The following is a 17,055-nucleotide window of genomic DNA, read 5'->3' as shown; positions in this document are numbered from 1 at the left end:
AACCAATAGTAGTGCTATAAGATTTCAGTTCAACAGACATCTATTGAGCATCTTCAACTTGTAAGGTATTGGGCTAAGCACCATAAGGATTCCAAAGTGGGGTTAAACACACCCCCTGTCCTCAAAGAACTTGATTCTATAAGGATGAATTAGACAAGTGGGCAACTGACATCAATATCAGAGAAACATAGGGCTGAAGAAAGGGGCCACTAGGGCGACACATGCTATGCTTTTGTGTAAATTATAAAAATATCCCCCTTCACAAAAAGATTTACACACACACACATCTTGTGGATGAATTACTAAAAGATGCTCCTTTCTCAAAGCTGTTGCAACCACAGCCTGGACTTCAGCCCTTAATTGTCCCCTTTTCAATGGAAGGAAAGATTACACTCAATTAGATGATCAGGGAATAGGTGGCATTTGGAGTATGGTTGATTAGGATTTCAATAAGGAGAGATGGAAGAGGAGGAAGGAACACAAGATGAAAGGAAATGACCATGTTTTTTTCTCTCTACCAATCACCCACTTTTATGAAGCATCTCTAAGACATAAGAAGAGAAAGAATGAACTAGTATAAACTTCATAGGTCAACACAAACTTAAGTAGAACAATAGATTACCTGGAATGCTATACAAACTCAGCAAACACACTGGGAGGATTAAAGCAACTTTCCTTTATAGCTGGTTTTGGGTTTATGCACAGTCATTAAAATTATGCCTATTTCAAAAGACGGATTCTTTAGACAGCAAAATGGAACCACTTATTGAAATGCTACTAGTAATAACTATAGAGCTTCTTGCAAAAAAAAAAATTTAAATAGCTGGAAACCCAATCTAGCTCCTTCTTATAAATATCTCAAAATTCTCCACCATATTCTCACCCTCCTTTAAGCCTTGATAAGGACCTTTTAAGAAGCATATTCACATAGAACATTTTAAAAGACTATAGCAAATAATTGCAGCCACAGCAGGAGTGGCTCTAATTTGCCACCAAAATACGACTGAAATAAGCAAAGCACTTGTCCTGTCTGATCTTATTTCGGGGAGTTATACCTGGTCTTGCACATCACCACCGGCAAATCCAAGAAGACAGGGGAGACATCACAGGGGATGCTGGGCAGTGCAGGCACAGCCACATTCACCAGGTGTATTTCCAGCTGAGAACCATTGGTGGGATAAAGGAGACTGGACTCCAAATCTAAGCATAAGGAAAAGAGGAATCTCAGGCTGAGCAGAGTCATAACCCGCACAGGAGAATATAAAAACATGGCCACATGGGGGCAATGTGAGACATTGAGTTCGCCTAAGGATTAAATCAATGCTCCTCATTCCCAAGGCATTTATGACTGCTATGTAAATGAGTGTTCATTTGTAAATTTATATAAAATGTTTTATCTCTTCAAGTTGATCCACCTAAACCAGGAAAGAATCTTTCAACCCTCAAAATTACTCTCTACTGTGGAAGGTATGGATACATAAGCCATGGTTAGAAGCTCCCATGTATTGAATGACCTACAAGGAAGATAACCAAGATTCTGGGGGGACACATTGCCAAGTACTATGTCAAGTGCTTCCATACCTCACTGAGGGTCCCTAGAGTCCCATCCACCCCACAGGTGGGATAAGAAAGTGGACATGGGCTGGTATGGCTCCATGGTTCAGCGTCAGCCTATGAACCAGGAGATCATGGTTCCATTCCCGGGCAAGGCACATGCTCAGGTTGTGTGCAGGAGGCAACGGATTGATGATTCTCTCTCATCATTGATGTTTCTAACTCTTTCTCCCTCTCCCTCTCCCTTCCTCTCTGAAATCAATAAAAATATTAAATTAAAAAAATAAAAGAAAGTTGACACAGCTTATAATGAGCTCTGCTTCTGTGATATTAACACGTGAGCATCTGGAAACACAGAAGCTGGTCAGTTGGACTGTCTCCCTTCAGGCCCTCTTTTACACCTGTCCTTAGACAAGGAAAAACACCACAGACTCATATTCTTTAGAATTCTTTAGATTAATAATTAAGAAACTTGTATTTGGTAAGACACAAACCTACCATCAAAAATGACTGTGATCCACGTTCCCCCTGCAATGCTACCTTCTTCAGGTTCAATGTGGAAACTCAGGCAAGGCACTATAAATAAATGAGAAAAACACTGCTTTTGAAGGTCAGATTCAATCCACCAGCTTCCCTGGTGTTATGCAGCAAAGTTGAACATTCATCAGAATCTCCAAAAGGGCTTGACAAAGCAGAGATTGCTGGGCCCCACCCTAGAGTTTCTGATTCAGTATGTTCGGGATAGGGCCCAAGATTTTACATTGCTGACCAGGTGCTGTTGGTCTAGGGACCACACCTTCAGAACTCCCATTTGAAGGAAAGTTCTGACTGATTCTCTCATCTTAGGCAACCAGTGTTCATCAGAACAATCCTGAATTTCTGCTTCCTCTGGAAAGAGCCTCAAGGTCACCTTTAGTACCTAATTCAACCCATAATAGCTCTTATCTCTCTTTCTCACTCTTTAATAAGGCAGTTGTATTTAATTGTAAAGTCACCACTTATTTCTTGTATTTCCACTTCCCAGAGAAGAGGAGAAACTTCAAGATGCTGTCCTAATTTGAATCCACCTGTTCAGTATCCACCCTCTGCTTTCCCCCTAGTTTTGAATACATGATCCGAATGACTCTCCAAATGAAAATTCTCTAGATTTTTGCCTTGCCTATACAGAAAAGGACTGAAGCATGGATCACTGCTGAATTTCCTTAAAATAAAATAAAAAAACACTATACACTTCACATGCTAGGCTAGATTGGGTTCTCCCACAGAAACCTTTGGCTGAACATGACCTTATTAATCCCTCGTCTTTGAAAATGCTCCTGAACATTCTTTGGCCAAGTAAAGCCAATTCAAGGAAGCCATAAAAAGCAGTCAGCTACTTGGTGAGGTCACCAGGAAAAGTGTTATCTACAGAACACTTCAGTTTCTATATCAAGAACATTAAATGATAATCCAGGTCTCCCTAACACTGGCTAGCCTAGGGCTTCCATGTACAGGTTTACAGGTGGTACACTGTACAACCACGGGTGATGAAATCATTCGCATCTAAACAGTCATTCATCGCAGCCCCGGGAAGACCAGTCCATGCCTACACCTCCAAGGTGCATTAGATAGTTCTACCTAAAGAAAACCAAAAACAAATGCCATAAAATGACACAGAGGATAATCAGATTCACAGAGACATAATTTGAAAAAAGGAGATTTTAATACAAGTAGTCATTAATCACTAAGACAAGATAAGTTACTCCCTTTGGGAAGATAAAACAATAAAACCTAAAAAAGAATTACATCATATGACCCAAAAAGCAATTATAAAAGGAAAGTTATAAGTTATAATTAAAAGCTCTAGACTATAAAAGCAACCTACACTGGTCATTAAAAATTGATGTATATATTCATAACTATTTAATATATAACCTCAACTACTAAGCAGAAAAAAATTATTATTAAGCAGAGAAAATTTAAACCCAGGGCAGATACTTCAACACTTCCCCCCAATAATATTTAAGTATCCTTAAACTAGTTCTGAAGGTAACCTGTCGTGTTCTATCTATTAATTCCTTCAAAACACATCCTACTTACTTGCCAAAAGTATCATTTCAATACTTCTCAGAGAGATCAGCCAAGCAATCATCTCATCCACTTTAGTCAATCCTCTCAAAGTTGCTCAGACACAGAAAAGCATTTTCAGTTTTGATTGGAACAGCATAGCTTTTGCACTCTATAAAAAATAAAATTAAAAATTACTATATTTTTTTGCTTAAAAACTGTTACTGTGCTATGTTAAAAGTTGGGAAATTAAAGAAGTGATACCAATATAACTACAGAATACTCAAAGGGACCCACCATCTTCTGAAACTGTGGTGAAAAAGACAATCTATGAACTTTATATAAAAACATCACTATTTCACCCATCCCTTTATCCCACCAACTTACTGTATGCATGTTTGAGTTGGATAAATAATAACATCTCTGATTAACTCATTATTATACAAAAGCTTAATTTTGAAAAATAAATTCTAGATATCTATTATATCTAGATGTAAATAAATACTAGTTAATGGTGGTTTTGGGAGAGGGTTTTGTTGGTTTTGTTTGTTTGTCAGTCCTCTAGAAAATTAGTACCATTTTTCAACCCTAAAAAGTGAAGACCTTAGCAAAGTAAATGTTAAGTATGGTAATGGGTTGAAAAATGGTACTAATGGGAATTGAGGGAAAATTGTGTTATCCTCACAGTAGAAGAGTAAGGGAGGAAAGAAACAGAGAAAGGAAAAGCTGGACCCTCTGCACCCCATCCCACAATGCCCAGTATGCCAGACCTACCTTCCTTAAACACTGTCTTCATTGTGCTATTCTTCTGCTTTGTGGATGAGAAGGGGCTAGCTAGCCTGACTAACTTAGGGAAGGCCTGTGTGGTGGCCGTGCAAACTCATAAACCTAAAGTAACCACAAAGGATGGTCTGAAATTACAGTAACACCTTTCCATTAAAAAGCAGTTTATAGTGGGTAGTCATATCCTAGGTCAGTATCTTCTCCAACAAAGATCAAACTTTGATCTTTACTGAGCCTACTGTCCTTTTGTATTCTTGTGAAATGTCAGGGTAACTTGTAACTTCCCTTTTTCCAGACCTCTCAGGGCACAACCTAATGTGCCAGGCAGAGACCACAAATTCCTTCATTGTTATTGTTATCACCTTAATTGTTGACTGTTAACTATCCTGTACCCTCCTATGGGAAAGAAGTATGTGTCTATCATATTTTTTATCCAATCCCAGAAGTTTCCCACTTTCCTCCCGCTCCGCTTTGCTTTCTTCCACCTCCTCAATCTATCACCAATAGATTTCAAGTAATCCAGTTAAGTCTCCTCCTTTGATTGTAATGCATAAAACAAGGCAAAAACTGCCATTCTTCGGAGCACTATCTCAATACCTTTGGATTCTGCCTCCCGGCAATTGTTGACCTTTTGGCTCAAATAAACTCACAAAAATTCTTTACAGGTTTGAATGGTTTTTAACAGCTTAAAGCTTTTTAATTCAATGCAAAACCTCCATCACAGGTAAAATGATAAGAATACTCCTTAGGATTTGTTTCAAGATGAACTGAAGTGATATATACATAAAGAAATTAACACAGGGCCTGGCACAAAGGGGCAGCCCAACAAAAGTTAGCTTTTCTTTCACGGGCTTGGTACTTCCATTGGAAAGCCCTCTCTCGGACCTTTCAGTACCTTTCCAACTGACCCTCGCGTGGCTCCCCAGTGTGAACCCTGCACTGCAGCCAGGCAGTTCTCCCCACCACCTCTCAGACAGGCCTTCCACATGTCAGCCTCCACCTTGGCTCCCACTAGTTGCCTCCTAGATTCCCCGAACTCCTGCACGGCCCAGCTTAGGAGCCGCTTCGTCCACAGAACCCATCCCTGGTGTTGGTTCATAAACTGAGGCCCGAACCCAGAAGACAAGGAGTGATGGAAGAAACAGACAGACATTCCAAATTGGTAGGTGGCAGGTTTAGTAAGCAAGGGGACTTACATACAGGCTTGTCTTGGTGGCAGCAAGATGAGTAGAGATCTCTGCACCCACCCAGGAGAATCTTAAAAGTTTTATATAGAGACCATAACTGCATTCAGTCCCATGTACCATCCAGATGGTTTCAACAATATCTTACTCTCTGAAGGCTGTGTCCCTAAGAATTATTTGTGCCTCCTCTACAGATTTCCAGGGTATGACAGGCCTATGGAGATTACCCTCATTGCCTGCTCTGTAGGGCAAGAATAATCCAATCTATAAGGAAGTGGGATCCTTGAACCCCACCTCCTTCTCCACCATGCAGACTCTGCCAGAGGGCAGGGTATGTGGTGATGTTTCTTTCTTTCTTTCTTTTTTCTTTTTTCTTTTTGCCTCCTGCCAGATCAGAAAAGTGCCACCATCACCACCACCCAACCCCCAGTCTTTAGCTGCACTAATCACACCTGAATACTTTCCTTGGGCTTTTACTGGAACTTGGTGGCTCTATCAGTAAGCTCAGAAGGAATATATTCTCTCATCACGCACATTTCCTGAGTTGGGGGCTGCCCACTTGACTTAGGCTGTTGTTGCTGTGCTTTTGCTTCCCTCAGTACTAGACAGCATGAGGCATTTCTTCCATTTCACTGTCAATCACCACAACATCCTCCCCTTCATTCCCCTCACTTTCCCAGGGATTCTGCATCTTAGCGTCCCAATCGGGCTTCGTCACAGAGTTCAGATCTTAAGGCAGCATGTGTCCCCCTAGCTTTGCAAGACAGCATGCTGAGCTCTCCAATTTATTATCCTGCTCGCACACCTTATCTGCTAGCCCCAGTGTGGACAACTGCAAGTCCTTCTCTAACCTCAGCTCTTCTTCCTACTTTCTAACTGGAGTTTCAGCCTCTAGATGGGCATCAGTGCCCAACAATACATTCCAAGGACAGCAGAGGTTGAAAAGCCTCCGATTGCCAGGTCCAACGAGGTGGTCAGTCTGCAGTCACATCCTCCCCAACACCCAGCCATTCCAGCTCTCCTTGCCCTTTCCTCCCTGAACCTCTAGCTTGTGCCTGTGCAGCCTGGACCAGATGGTGCAGTGCCACACATACATGCCTCTTCTTGTAGCCCGTTCATTCCTCTGCGAGGACTTGTATTTCCACAACCCTCTTAGTGCCAAGGCCCCACACAGCACTCAGTCAATTCCAACTGGTGAATACATATTTAAATAATAGCCTGGGTTCACCTAATCTGAAATAACTTACACATACACGGGATGGGCAGAACTCACGAAGCCTGGCTGAAAAGCCAGATGCCTTAGATAACACCCTGATGCCTGCTCTGGAAAGGCTGCTAAGCGACTCCCTGGCACCCCCGAGTCAGAGGGCACGAATATAATACTATGAAAAATACTGGCTCTAGCCCTTGCTGGTTTGGCTTAGTGGATAGAGTATTGGCCTGTGAACTGAAAGGTCCCGGGTTCGATTCCGGTCAAGGGCACATGCCCGGGTTGTGGGCTCAGTCCCCAGTTGGGGGCGTGCAGGAGGCAGCCGACCAATGATTCTCTCTCATCATTGATGTTTCTATTTCTCTATCCCTCTCCCTTCCTCTCTGAAATCAATAAAAATATATTTTTTAAAAAAACTGGCTCTAAAACTTTCTGAAAGTTTAAAAAATTAACAGAATTAAATACATATACATGTCACTAAAGATACATTTAATTTTTAAGAAAACACTAAGACTAGGAAAAATAGTTACACCATTTCAGACAATATAAAAACCACAATAAATGCCCAGAAAACATATTTGGAAAATAAATCTTAGAATTAACTTATAGATATGTCCTGATTAAGATAGTCCAATACTATATAAAATCATCTATATTTAATTCAAATCCACAAACTTTTATTATATGCCTAATAGAACCTGGGCACTGTTCTAGTAGCTGGAAAAACAGACAAATAAAACTGATTTTTAAAAAAACAAACAAACAGCTGTTCCTTTAAACTTCAATAGTCCCTAAATGCTTACATCTATTTGGAATGGAATTCATTTTTAAAACAATGAATTTTAAGAAAGACCCCTACTGCATAGAGGAAGGTACTCAGTAGTATTTGCTACTTAGTCCCAAAGCACAGGATCTAACTTACTTGTTCCACCCAACAGAATATCCCCAACATAGGAGTCTATTTTCAATCTGGCTGTACAAATTTAACATATCATTTCAGCAATTACTCCCAAGCTTAGAACAATGGAAGGAGATATTCACACACTGGTTTTCTTAAAGCCTTATGTTCAGATTTGCATCTTTTCCTCTTGAATAGAGCAAATCAATAATGAACGCAGTTTTTCTTAATATGGTTAATCCACAAGTTCTTCCTAAGGATAAATTCAGCCTCCACTTAATTATTTTAACCGGGAAATTTTCAACCAGAGGACAGCCGTGTGCATTTGGTCTAATATTCTCTCTCTCTTCTCTCTCTTCTCCATTTTCTTCATCCTCTTTTCCTCCCTCCCCTTATAGTCTTTCTTTGGGAACTTTGCAAAAACAGAGCTGCAAGGTTACTGCTACAGATGCCCATTTCCTTTTGTTCCCCACGACATTGGCAAGAGATGCAATACTTAGAAAACAGGGAACAGAGACATTTTTGATCAAACAGTACCTTTTTTCAGTTTCTTTCTCGTTGTGACTCAAGGGAGAAATTATCTTTCTTCTCCAAATGATCTTATTCCTCTCTGCCAAGAAACGGTGGCCTTGTTATCTGGTTAGAGCCCAGCCCGCAGCTACCGTGCAGGTAACTCACTCATATTGGACTGTAACTCACCTAACTTGTTTGTCCTGGCCAAACGTGCGCCAAAGTAAAAGTTCAGAGCCAACTCTAGGGCAAGTTTAATGATTAACACAAACTATTTAGGATTTTTCCTCAGGTTTTTTTTACTAATGACCAAACAAAGGATGTCTTACATTTTTCTCCACTTACGGCATGTGCCACAGACAAGAATTTTAAGTAAAAGTCCAGCCAGTAACACAAACTGGCATTCCTCAGGACCAGAAGCTCTGGGATTTTGGGGGTGGGTAGTATGAGAATGCACCTCACAGGTCTCCAATTATGGGAAGAATAATTGACTAAGGGCCTAGCTGCTGCACTCTGAAATTCATCACCACATGTGGACCAAGGCCACACTTCTACAGGCTGCTCCCAACCAAAGACTGAACATGGCAGGGCCAGGGCAGTTTCATCCAGAGGAGACACAGGACTCTTCTGACCGTGGCTTCAGCTTAAAGACTCCCTGACAACCTTATGAACCTTCCTCAGAACTGCATGGCAGGCCAGGATGTGTCTATCCCTCTCTCCTTCGTTCAGGGTCAGTCTGATGGCTCTCCCAACCTTCCCAACTTCATCCCCCGCTTCTCTTTTAGGCACTTCCACTAATAAATCCTTGCACTTTTTTTTTTTTAAATCCTTGCACTTTTAATCCTGTCTTAGCATCTGCTTCTTAGATGACTCAGACTAGCACAAGTACACTGGAAGAGAACACTACTGGAAGGGCTCTGGAGTTTTATTGATTTTTTTAGAGAGAGGAAGGAAGAGAGATAGAGAGATGAAAACATCTATGAGAGACAAACATCAATTGGCTGCCTCCTGCTTGCCCCTTACTAGGGATCAAGCTCAAAACCTGGGAACGTGGCCTGATCGAGAATCGGACCGGGAATCTCTTGTTTGATGGGTCGATGTTCAACCATTGAGGCACACTGGCCGGGCAGGACTATGGACTTTTTTATCAGTGGCCCCATGAGTAGCAGCTTTAATGAAGATCCTTTAGATAGCTTTGCAGGTCGTGGATATTAAACAAAGGAAGCCAGAATAGAAGAGGAAGAACAGAATCTAAGGAACTCTCTGAAATCAGTGTGCTTGACATCTTCTATTTGACCCTCCAGATCTACTCTCTACTTTTCTGCACTCTGCTGTATGCCCTGGAATGGTGACCTGTGTAGACTATACCAGTGGGCTTCCTTGCCCATAGGCCTCTGGTTGGTTTCACAAATAGCAGACACTACCAGGTGCCCAGGAGGTGGTGCAGAGGGGCAAAATGTGATTTGGATATTTTTCCCATGGTTTCAACCCTACTCATCTCAGCTTCTCACAAGGGACCCTTTCCATATAGCACACTCTCTTGCTCTCTCCCTCTCTTGCTCTCTCTACAAGTTCTGGTAACCTTCCTCTCTCTGCTCCTTCATGCCCACAGGTAACAGCTCCTGTTGCTGCTAGTTTGCATGTACTGCACCATCACTTATTGGCCCCTGGGTGGTTCAGGTAAAATAATTTACAAACCCCAAGTGCTTGGAAGCAACATTGAACTACAGCTAGTTCCTCATTTGGATGAGCAGAGCTCATTATATTGTCTAGGGGCATATGGTGCTCTATGCCTCAATCATCCTGAAGACATCATTGAATAGCAACATTCAGCATAGCTGGGTTCACACCAACACACAGAGTCAAGAAATCAGTGAAATTAAGCTCATATTTAACTGTAAGGTAACCAACTGTCCCAGTCTACCCTGACTAGAGCTTTCCCAGGACATAGGACTTTCAGTGTTAAAACAGGACAAGTTCCAGGTAAACCAGAATAGTTGATCACCCTACATCTAAGAAAACAGGGGAATGTGTGTAATGCACCTTAGATAGATCTATCTCATTCCAGAAAGTTTAAAACATTTTCTAAAACTCCAAGGCAGTAGATTTCAGTTGCTCACAAAATTCACGTACGTGGAATAATGATTTCTGCCATGTCAGATAAAATAGATGTTGCAATGTCCAATGTCTTCCAGACCACAGAAACATCCTTTTCTTCGAATTTGGAGCACCTGTAAGAGATGTGGGCAAAACAGCATAAGTCGGTTTTTGAGTTACAATACAGCTCCTTCTCCCAGGGTTCAGCAGAATTTAAAATAAATCACACCAGCAACAACATAAAAGCAATCAATTTTTTTCTACTTTGATACCACGTTACTATCTGAGTCCAGGAGCCCAGCTGAGATGTCACATTTAGTTTTAAAATTATGAGTGACATTGAAGTTCCACATTTCCACAGCCTGGTAGAATGCTTGCTTGAGCCACAGAATGTTGTGATCCTATCAAGTTCTGTATCTTAGAAGAAATTGTTTCAAAAATGAAAGAAACGTTTGCCCCTTCTCTGGCAAACATTGCACCGCTGATAAAACAGCAGTGTCCAATACCTGATATGAGGAACATACTGGCAATGAAAATGAGGGGACTCCAAAACTCTAGAAATAAGATTGCCTTCAGAGCTAAACAATGAAAACAACAAGTAATGGGTCAAATTACTCAGTAAGACTTCAAGCTATAAATGTATATGTAGAAAGAAAAGCATTCAGATGGCCTATTTGTGAAGATGCATAGTGGGCCAGTTTTCTAGAAACGGTCACAACTTTTCTGTCAATTATCTCATTGAAAGGAGGGTCTGTGTCTCCCTACCTCTGAAGCTGGGTTTGTGACTCACTTAACATTAACAGGTGTCAGAAATGATGCTGCCTGATAGCTAAGGTTAAGTCAGGAAACATAATGCAGTTTCACCGTGTGTGCTGGAACATATGCTTGGTGCTGTGACCCACCCTGTGAGAGCCCTGACTACCTTGGGGCCACCATGCTGTGAGGAAGCCTCCGGTAAGTACTCCTGATGGTAGTCCTGGAATTTGCTTCTCCAGTCCAGACATTAGAGCCATGAGTGAATGGGCCTTCACAGCATTCCAGCTCCACAGGCATTCAGTCACCACCACCTGCCTTTTTATCTTCCCATTGAGACCTCAAACATCATGTTTTAAAGACCAATCTTCCCCATAATAAAATACCTAGGATCTCTTGCCACTAATGTGAGGATGGTTTGTTATACAGCAAGAGTAACTGGACTCAGTCCTGAAAGCTTAGAAACAGGAGGCCCCAGGGACAAACCCTTGTGTGATCTTCTAAGGCTTAGAATCTAAGCTCTCAACTAAGAACCACCTTGCACTCCTGTACCGAATTGTTAGTTCCTGTCCATCTTGAGATCTCTAAGTGACTATCCTATTGAAAGCTTCCCTCTTAGACCAGATGTGGTTCCCCCATTATATACAAGTGTTAAATCTTTATTTCTCCATTGTAGCACTTAACCCAATTGTGCTTAAGCAATGATTACTGATGCAGTATTGAACTCTGTATGTGTCATTACTGATGTAGGTTAAATGGATTTATATTTCTCTGATCACTGGCTTCAACCATGCTCATCCAACCTTTTTTTTTTTCATATCTCAGGCAAATCTCATAACTTGCAGCTTACTTCTATTGGCTAAAACAAATCTAGTCCCGATGAAATGTTAGTAAGGTATGCAGTTGGGTTAACAGTATGATATCAATGTCAATTTCCTGGTTTAATAAGGCACTGTGGATATACAGGTCACGACCTTAGGGAAAATAGTTTGCTTGGCTCTGTATTCTGTAATTAATTGCCTGACACCAGTAGCATCACCTTGAGAAATGAAGGATTTCTCCATATCTTTCTAGGTTAGATATTGATACACCAATTTGGATCCCCAAATAATTTGAACAACTTGATTTCACTGTCGAGTGGAAAGAGAGCCTGGGTAGATTCAAAATAGGCAAGATTCTGATCACTATAGAATAATCTCCAAACTGTTAATATTTAAAAAGCAAACAAGCAAATAAGCCTTAATCAGGAAAGACACTCAGTAGATTATTTTAAGTTAAAACAAGTGAAACTTCAGAGAAAGTAGAGTCCATGCCATGGTAACATGTTTCAAACCCAGAATTGAAAGCAGAGTTCTTAGTCTCAATATCCTGGCTTTCAGACAGTCCCTCAGAAGGTAATATATATAATTTTTTTAAGGAATCTGGAATCAAGAATCAGCAAACATAGATTAAAATCTATGACTTGCTAGCCTTACAATCTTGGACAAGTGTGGGTGTGCCCTCTTCGGGACACAGGTAAGTGGTACCTAAAACAGCTGGAGACTAAGGCCCATCACTTCCACCTTGAGCAGCTCTATCAGTTTATCTCAGGGTAAAGTTCTAATATTATTTTCTATGTGCATCAAGAAGTAAAAAAAATTAGGGAAAGTACTACATAACTTCTCTACAGCCCTAGTTCCCCATCTATGAAATGGAAATTCTTATATGAGTACTTCATCTCCAGGGGGCAGTCATGAGGATGAGATGAGATAACCGAACACAGTAGATAGAGTCAAGAATAAGCCCCAGTAAATGTAGTTATCACTAGTGTTACCACCAGGGGCGTGGGAGGGATGTCCAGGAAAGTCTGAATTGATGTGGGCTCCTGGGCTCTTATCCAAATGCTTCTTTCTTTCTTCTTCCTTCTTGTTAAAGGGAAGCAAGAAAGAGTCTGTTGAGTGTGACACAGCTTTGATTATTTTCTCTGGGGCCTTCATGTATTTTCTACACAAAGTTGGAAGTGGAAGGATTGAGGAGAGGTAGGGGGAAAAGAATGAAACCAGGATGTATCCCTAACATTGTCCTATATTCTCTGTGTTCTTGTAAGTGCCCTTCATCTCAGAACTTTGGTGGCACTGGGCATGACTTATTTATAGACAACAACTGCTACAGGACTTCAAAGGGGCACACAGCCAAGCCAGAGACATGGAGGGAACACTCTGAAGGGCTATCTTCTCAAATGCAGAATGGAAAGGATGGTACACAACAGCTTCTGGGATCTAGCTCCCAACCACGCCAAGAATGCCCAATTGTCGCCAGTGCAGTAGATGGCCAAAGCCCTCTACAAGTGGGCTTTGTTTGACTTTCTACCACTATCTGACAAACTCCCATATTTACCAGGCCTTTAAATACCATGAGTTCCAGAAAATAAGCACTTAATTCTCACCTTAAATTCTTTAAAGAGAGAGAAATAGAGAAAGAAAGAGAAAGGGAAGGGTGGTAGACTAAATAACCTCCCTCCCAAAGACTCCAAATCCCCAGAACATGTGAATTTATTACCTTACATGGTAAAAGGGACTTGGGCTGATGTGATTAAATTACACATTCAGAGATGGGGAGATTATTCTGGATTATCTAGGTGGTCCCAATATAGTCACAAGGGTTTATTTTATTTTATTTTATATTTTTATTGATTCCAGAGAGAAAAAAAGGAGATGGAAACATCAACAATGAATCATTGATTGGCTGCTTCCTACATGCCCCCCCCCCCACTGGGGACCGAGCCTACAACCCAGGCATGTGCCCTTGACCGGAATTGAACCCGGGACCCTTCAGTCCACAGGCCCAAGCTCTATCCACTGAGCCAAACCAGCTAGGACAGTCACAAGGGTCTTAATAAGAGGGAGGCAGGAGGATCAGAGTCGGTAGTAGATGTGATGACAGAAGCCAAAGTCTAATGTGATACAAGACAGGGCCACAAGCCAAGGAATGCAAGTGGCCTTGAGAAGCTGAAAAAGGCAAGAACAGATCTTTTTATTTCAGAACCTCCACTAGGAACCAGCCCTGTTAACACCTGGACAGTGCGTGTGAGACTGATTTTGGATTTCTGATCCCTGGAACTGTAAGACCAGACATCATGTTATTTAAACACTTAGGTTTGTGGTGCTGTGTCACTGGAGCCACAGGACTAACACAGCCGGGAAATGTTGTCAGTTAGCGCCATTAAAGTGCATATGTTCCTCCTGGAAAACACTGGAGCAATTAACCATGAAACATAATGGGTTACTTAGCTCCTAAGTTACTCCTTTAATACTTCACACGCTCTCTCCTGCCTCCTTCCAAGGGACCAAAAATACTCAAGGAGATTTTAATTGAGGTTCAAATGAAATGAACAACAACAACAAAAAGGCTGGAAAAACATTTTAGGAGCAGGGAAGGTATGAACTTTTATGTACATGTGTAAATAAAATAGACTGAGAGTTTATACATATTGAAATTATAATAGTTAACTGTTGGGCAGTAAGTTTATGGGTTAGTTTTTATTACTTTGATTACCTTTATTTTCTCAATCCAAAACAAACACATATTATTGTGTCATAAAGGTTTTTAGGTGATATAATGTATTATAATAATATTATCTTTTTTTTGTAACGTTAAAAGGTTTTATTTTGTAGGAACTGCCAAGGTCAACAGTATGGAGTTTCCTCAAAAAATTAAATATGGATCTGCCATTTGACCCAGTAATCCCACTTCTAGGAATATATCCTAAGAAACCCAATGCTCCAATCAGAAAGAATGTATGCACCCCTATGTTCATAGCAGCACAATTTACAATAGCTAAGATCTGGAAACAGCCCAAGTGCCCCTCAGTAGATGAGTGGATAAAAAAGCTGCGGTACATTTATATCATGGAATTCACATGATCGCACTCATATGTGGAATCCAAGTAACAAAATCAACTGATGAACGGAGTGGATCCAGAGATATGGAAGCATGGAACTGAGTGCAGAATCTCAGAGGGAAGGAAGGAAGGAAGGAAGGAAGGAAGGAAGGAAGGAAGGAAGGAAGGAAGGAAGGAAGGAAGGAAGGAAGGAAGGAAGGAAGGAAGGAAGGAAGGAAGGAAGGAAGGAAGGAAGGAAGGAAGGAAGGAAGGAAGGAAGGAAGGAAGGAAGGAAGGAAGGAAGGAAGGAAGGAAGGAAGGAAGGAAGGAAGGAAGGAAGGAAGGAAGGAAGGAAGGAAGGAAGGAAAGAAGGAAGGAAGGAAGGAAGGAAGGGCCAAGGTCATCTCTCAAGTTTAGGATAATTGCACAGAAAATTCAGGATCTGACTGTACCCACTAGGGGGCAATATTGAGCCATTGAAGATAAACACAGAACCAGACTGCTGTAAGCAAATACTAATTAAGAGAAGATAGCTACTCAAAATGTAAAATCTCAGGCACCTCAGTGCCCAATCCGGCCCAAACTACCTCCCCACCAATCAACTTCGCAGAGTAGCATTAGAGCAACTTCTTTCCTTTGAATGGATTTTTAAAAGTATATTCCATGCAACTCAATAATTTAGAAAGACACCCACCCTTCCCCGCCTTCCCTCTGAGATTCTGCACTCTGTTCCATGCTGCCATGTCTCTGGATCCACTCTGTCCATGAAAAAACAAGTTCTGTGGCCACACAAAGTTTGAAAATGCTAAGAGCTATTCCCTTCCTTGGAGACTTACAAAGCACACTGGTTTATTAAAGTCTCTGAGAAGCCCTACAGAAAGGAACCCTATTTAAGTTTGTTTAAGTATTTTCCCAAACACTTCATCACAGATCCATCATTTTGTTTGGAACTAGTGTTTCTGAACATTCTTTGGGAAACTCTGTTTTAATACTGTGATTAGTAGTAAGAAATATACATTTATTTTTGTCCCATTTCTGTCACTGAGCTCCAAAAATCCTTGAAATTTCCTAAGTGATAAGAGCAATAAAGATGAATTTTTATATTCATAATAACCCTCTTTCAATTACACTTGAGTTAATATTAATAAGTTAACTTCTGTAAAGTACCTAAGGATGGGTGCTGGTTTCCAGGAGAACCAACCACATGATTTGAAGGTTGAAACTTTCAACCCCACCCACCCAACCTCCATAGAAGAGAGGGGGGCTGGAAGTTGAGTTCAATCACAATGGCCAATAATTTAATCAGTTGTGCCTATGCAGTTAAATCTCCGTAAAAACCCAAAAGGAGGGATTATAATAGAATCAGGGGCACAGAAAGGGAATGGACTGACTATTCTTGGGGGGGAAAGGGGTGTGGGGGATGCGGGAAGAAACTGGACAAAAATTGCACATCTATGAATGAGGACAGTGGGTGGGGTGTGAGGGTGGAGGGTGGGGTGGGAACTAGGTGGAGGGGAGTTATGGAGGGGAAATAGGAACAAATGTAATAATCTGAACAATAAAGATTTAATAATAAAAAAAGAGGGGAAAAAAGAAAAAAAAAACCAAAAGGAGGGGTTTAGAAAACTTCTGAGTTGATGGAGATCTGGGGGAGTGAGATGCAGGGCATGGAAGCTCTACCCTCTTCCCATATGCCTTGACCTATGCATCTCTTTCATTTAGCTGTTTGTGAGTCATGTCCTTTTATAACAAACTAGTGGCCCAGTGCATGGATTCGTGCACATTGAAAGGAAATTAATTAGAAGAAATATTTTAATATCGCTATTCGCCCTTTCTCTATATAATAGAAGTGTCAAACAAATTCATGATTAACAATGACAGATCAAAACACACGCATGCGATTGGTGCCGTGAGAGCTTTATATGTATTGCACATGTGCGAGTCAACTTAGCTTTTTATATATATAGAATAAACCTGCTTAATTAGACCTGCTTTCTGATTTAGCTAAACTTTTTCCAGCCCAGTAAAGCATCCCAACTCCTCTTTCAGGTAATTGTCAGCAACATAGCAGTAAATATCAATATGAAGTAGATTATTATTGTAGATCATGCAGTGAGAACAAAGGGTAAAGTATTTAACTGCAGCAGTGTTTGACTATATT

The 17,055-nt window shown here is 41.0% G+C and overlaps 1 protein-coding gene across 1 annotated transcript in view; it reads right to left on the bottom strand.

Moving 5' to 3' along the window:
* Positions 1 to 8,380, bottom strand: part of PKHD1 (polycystic kidney and hepatic disease 1 (autosomal recessive)) — a 438,226-nt gene extending 429,846 nt beyond the window's left edge. Inside the window, exons 1-4 of the mRNA XM_014532447.1 lie at positions 8,213 to 8,380; positions 3,634 to 3,772; positions 2,053 to 2,130; positions 1,056 to 1,200 (exon numbers count right to left, since the gene is read on the bottom strand). Coding sequence (XP_014387933.1) covers positions 1,056 to 1,200; positions 2,053 to 2,130; positions 3,634 to 3,685 — 275 coding nt within the window. The 5' untranslated portion in view covers positions 3,686 to 3,772; positions 8,213 to 8,380. The remainder of the gene's footprint in view (positions 1 to 1,055; positions 1,201 to 2,052; positions 2,131 to 3,633; positions 3,773 to 8,212) is intronic.
* Between the last annotated feature and the right edge of the window lie 8,675 nt (positions 8,381 to 17,055).

This window comes from Myotis brandtii, unplaced genomic scaffold (genome assembly GCF_000412655.1).
Source record: "Myotis brandtii unplaced genomic scaffold, ASM41265v1 scaffold893, whole genome shotgun sequence".
NCBI classification, from domain to species: Eukaryota; Metazoa; Chordata; class Mammalia; order Chiroptera; family Vespertilionidae; genus Myotis; species Myotis brandtii.
The sequence above is the reverse complement of the archived record's forward strand: the minus strand, read 5'-3'. Positions and strand labels throughout refer to the sequence as shown.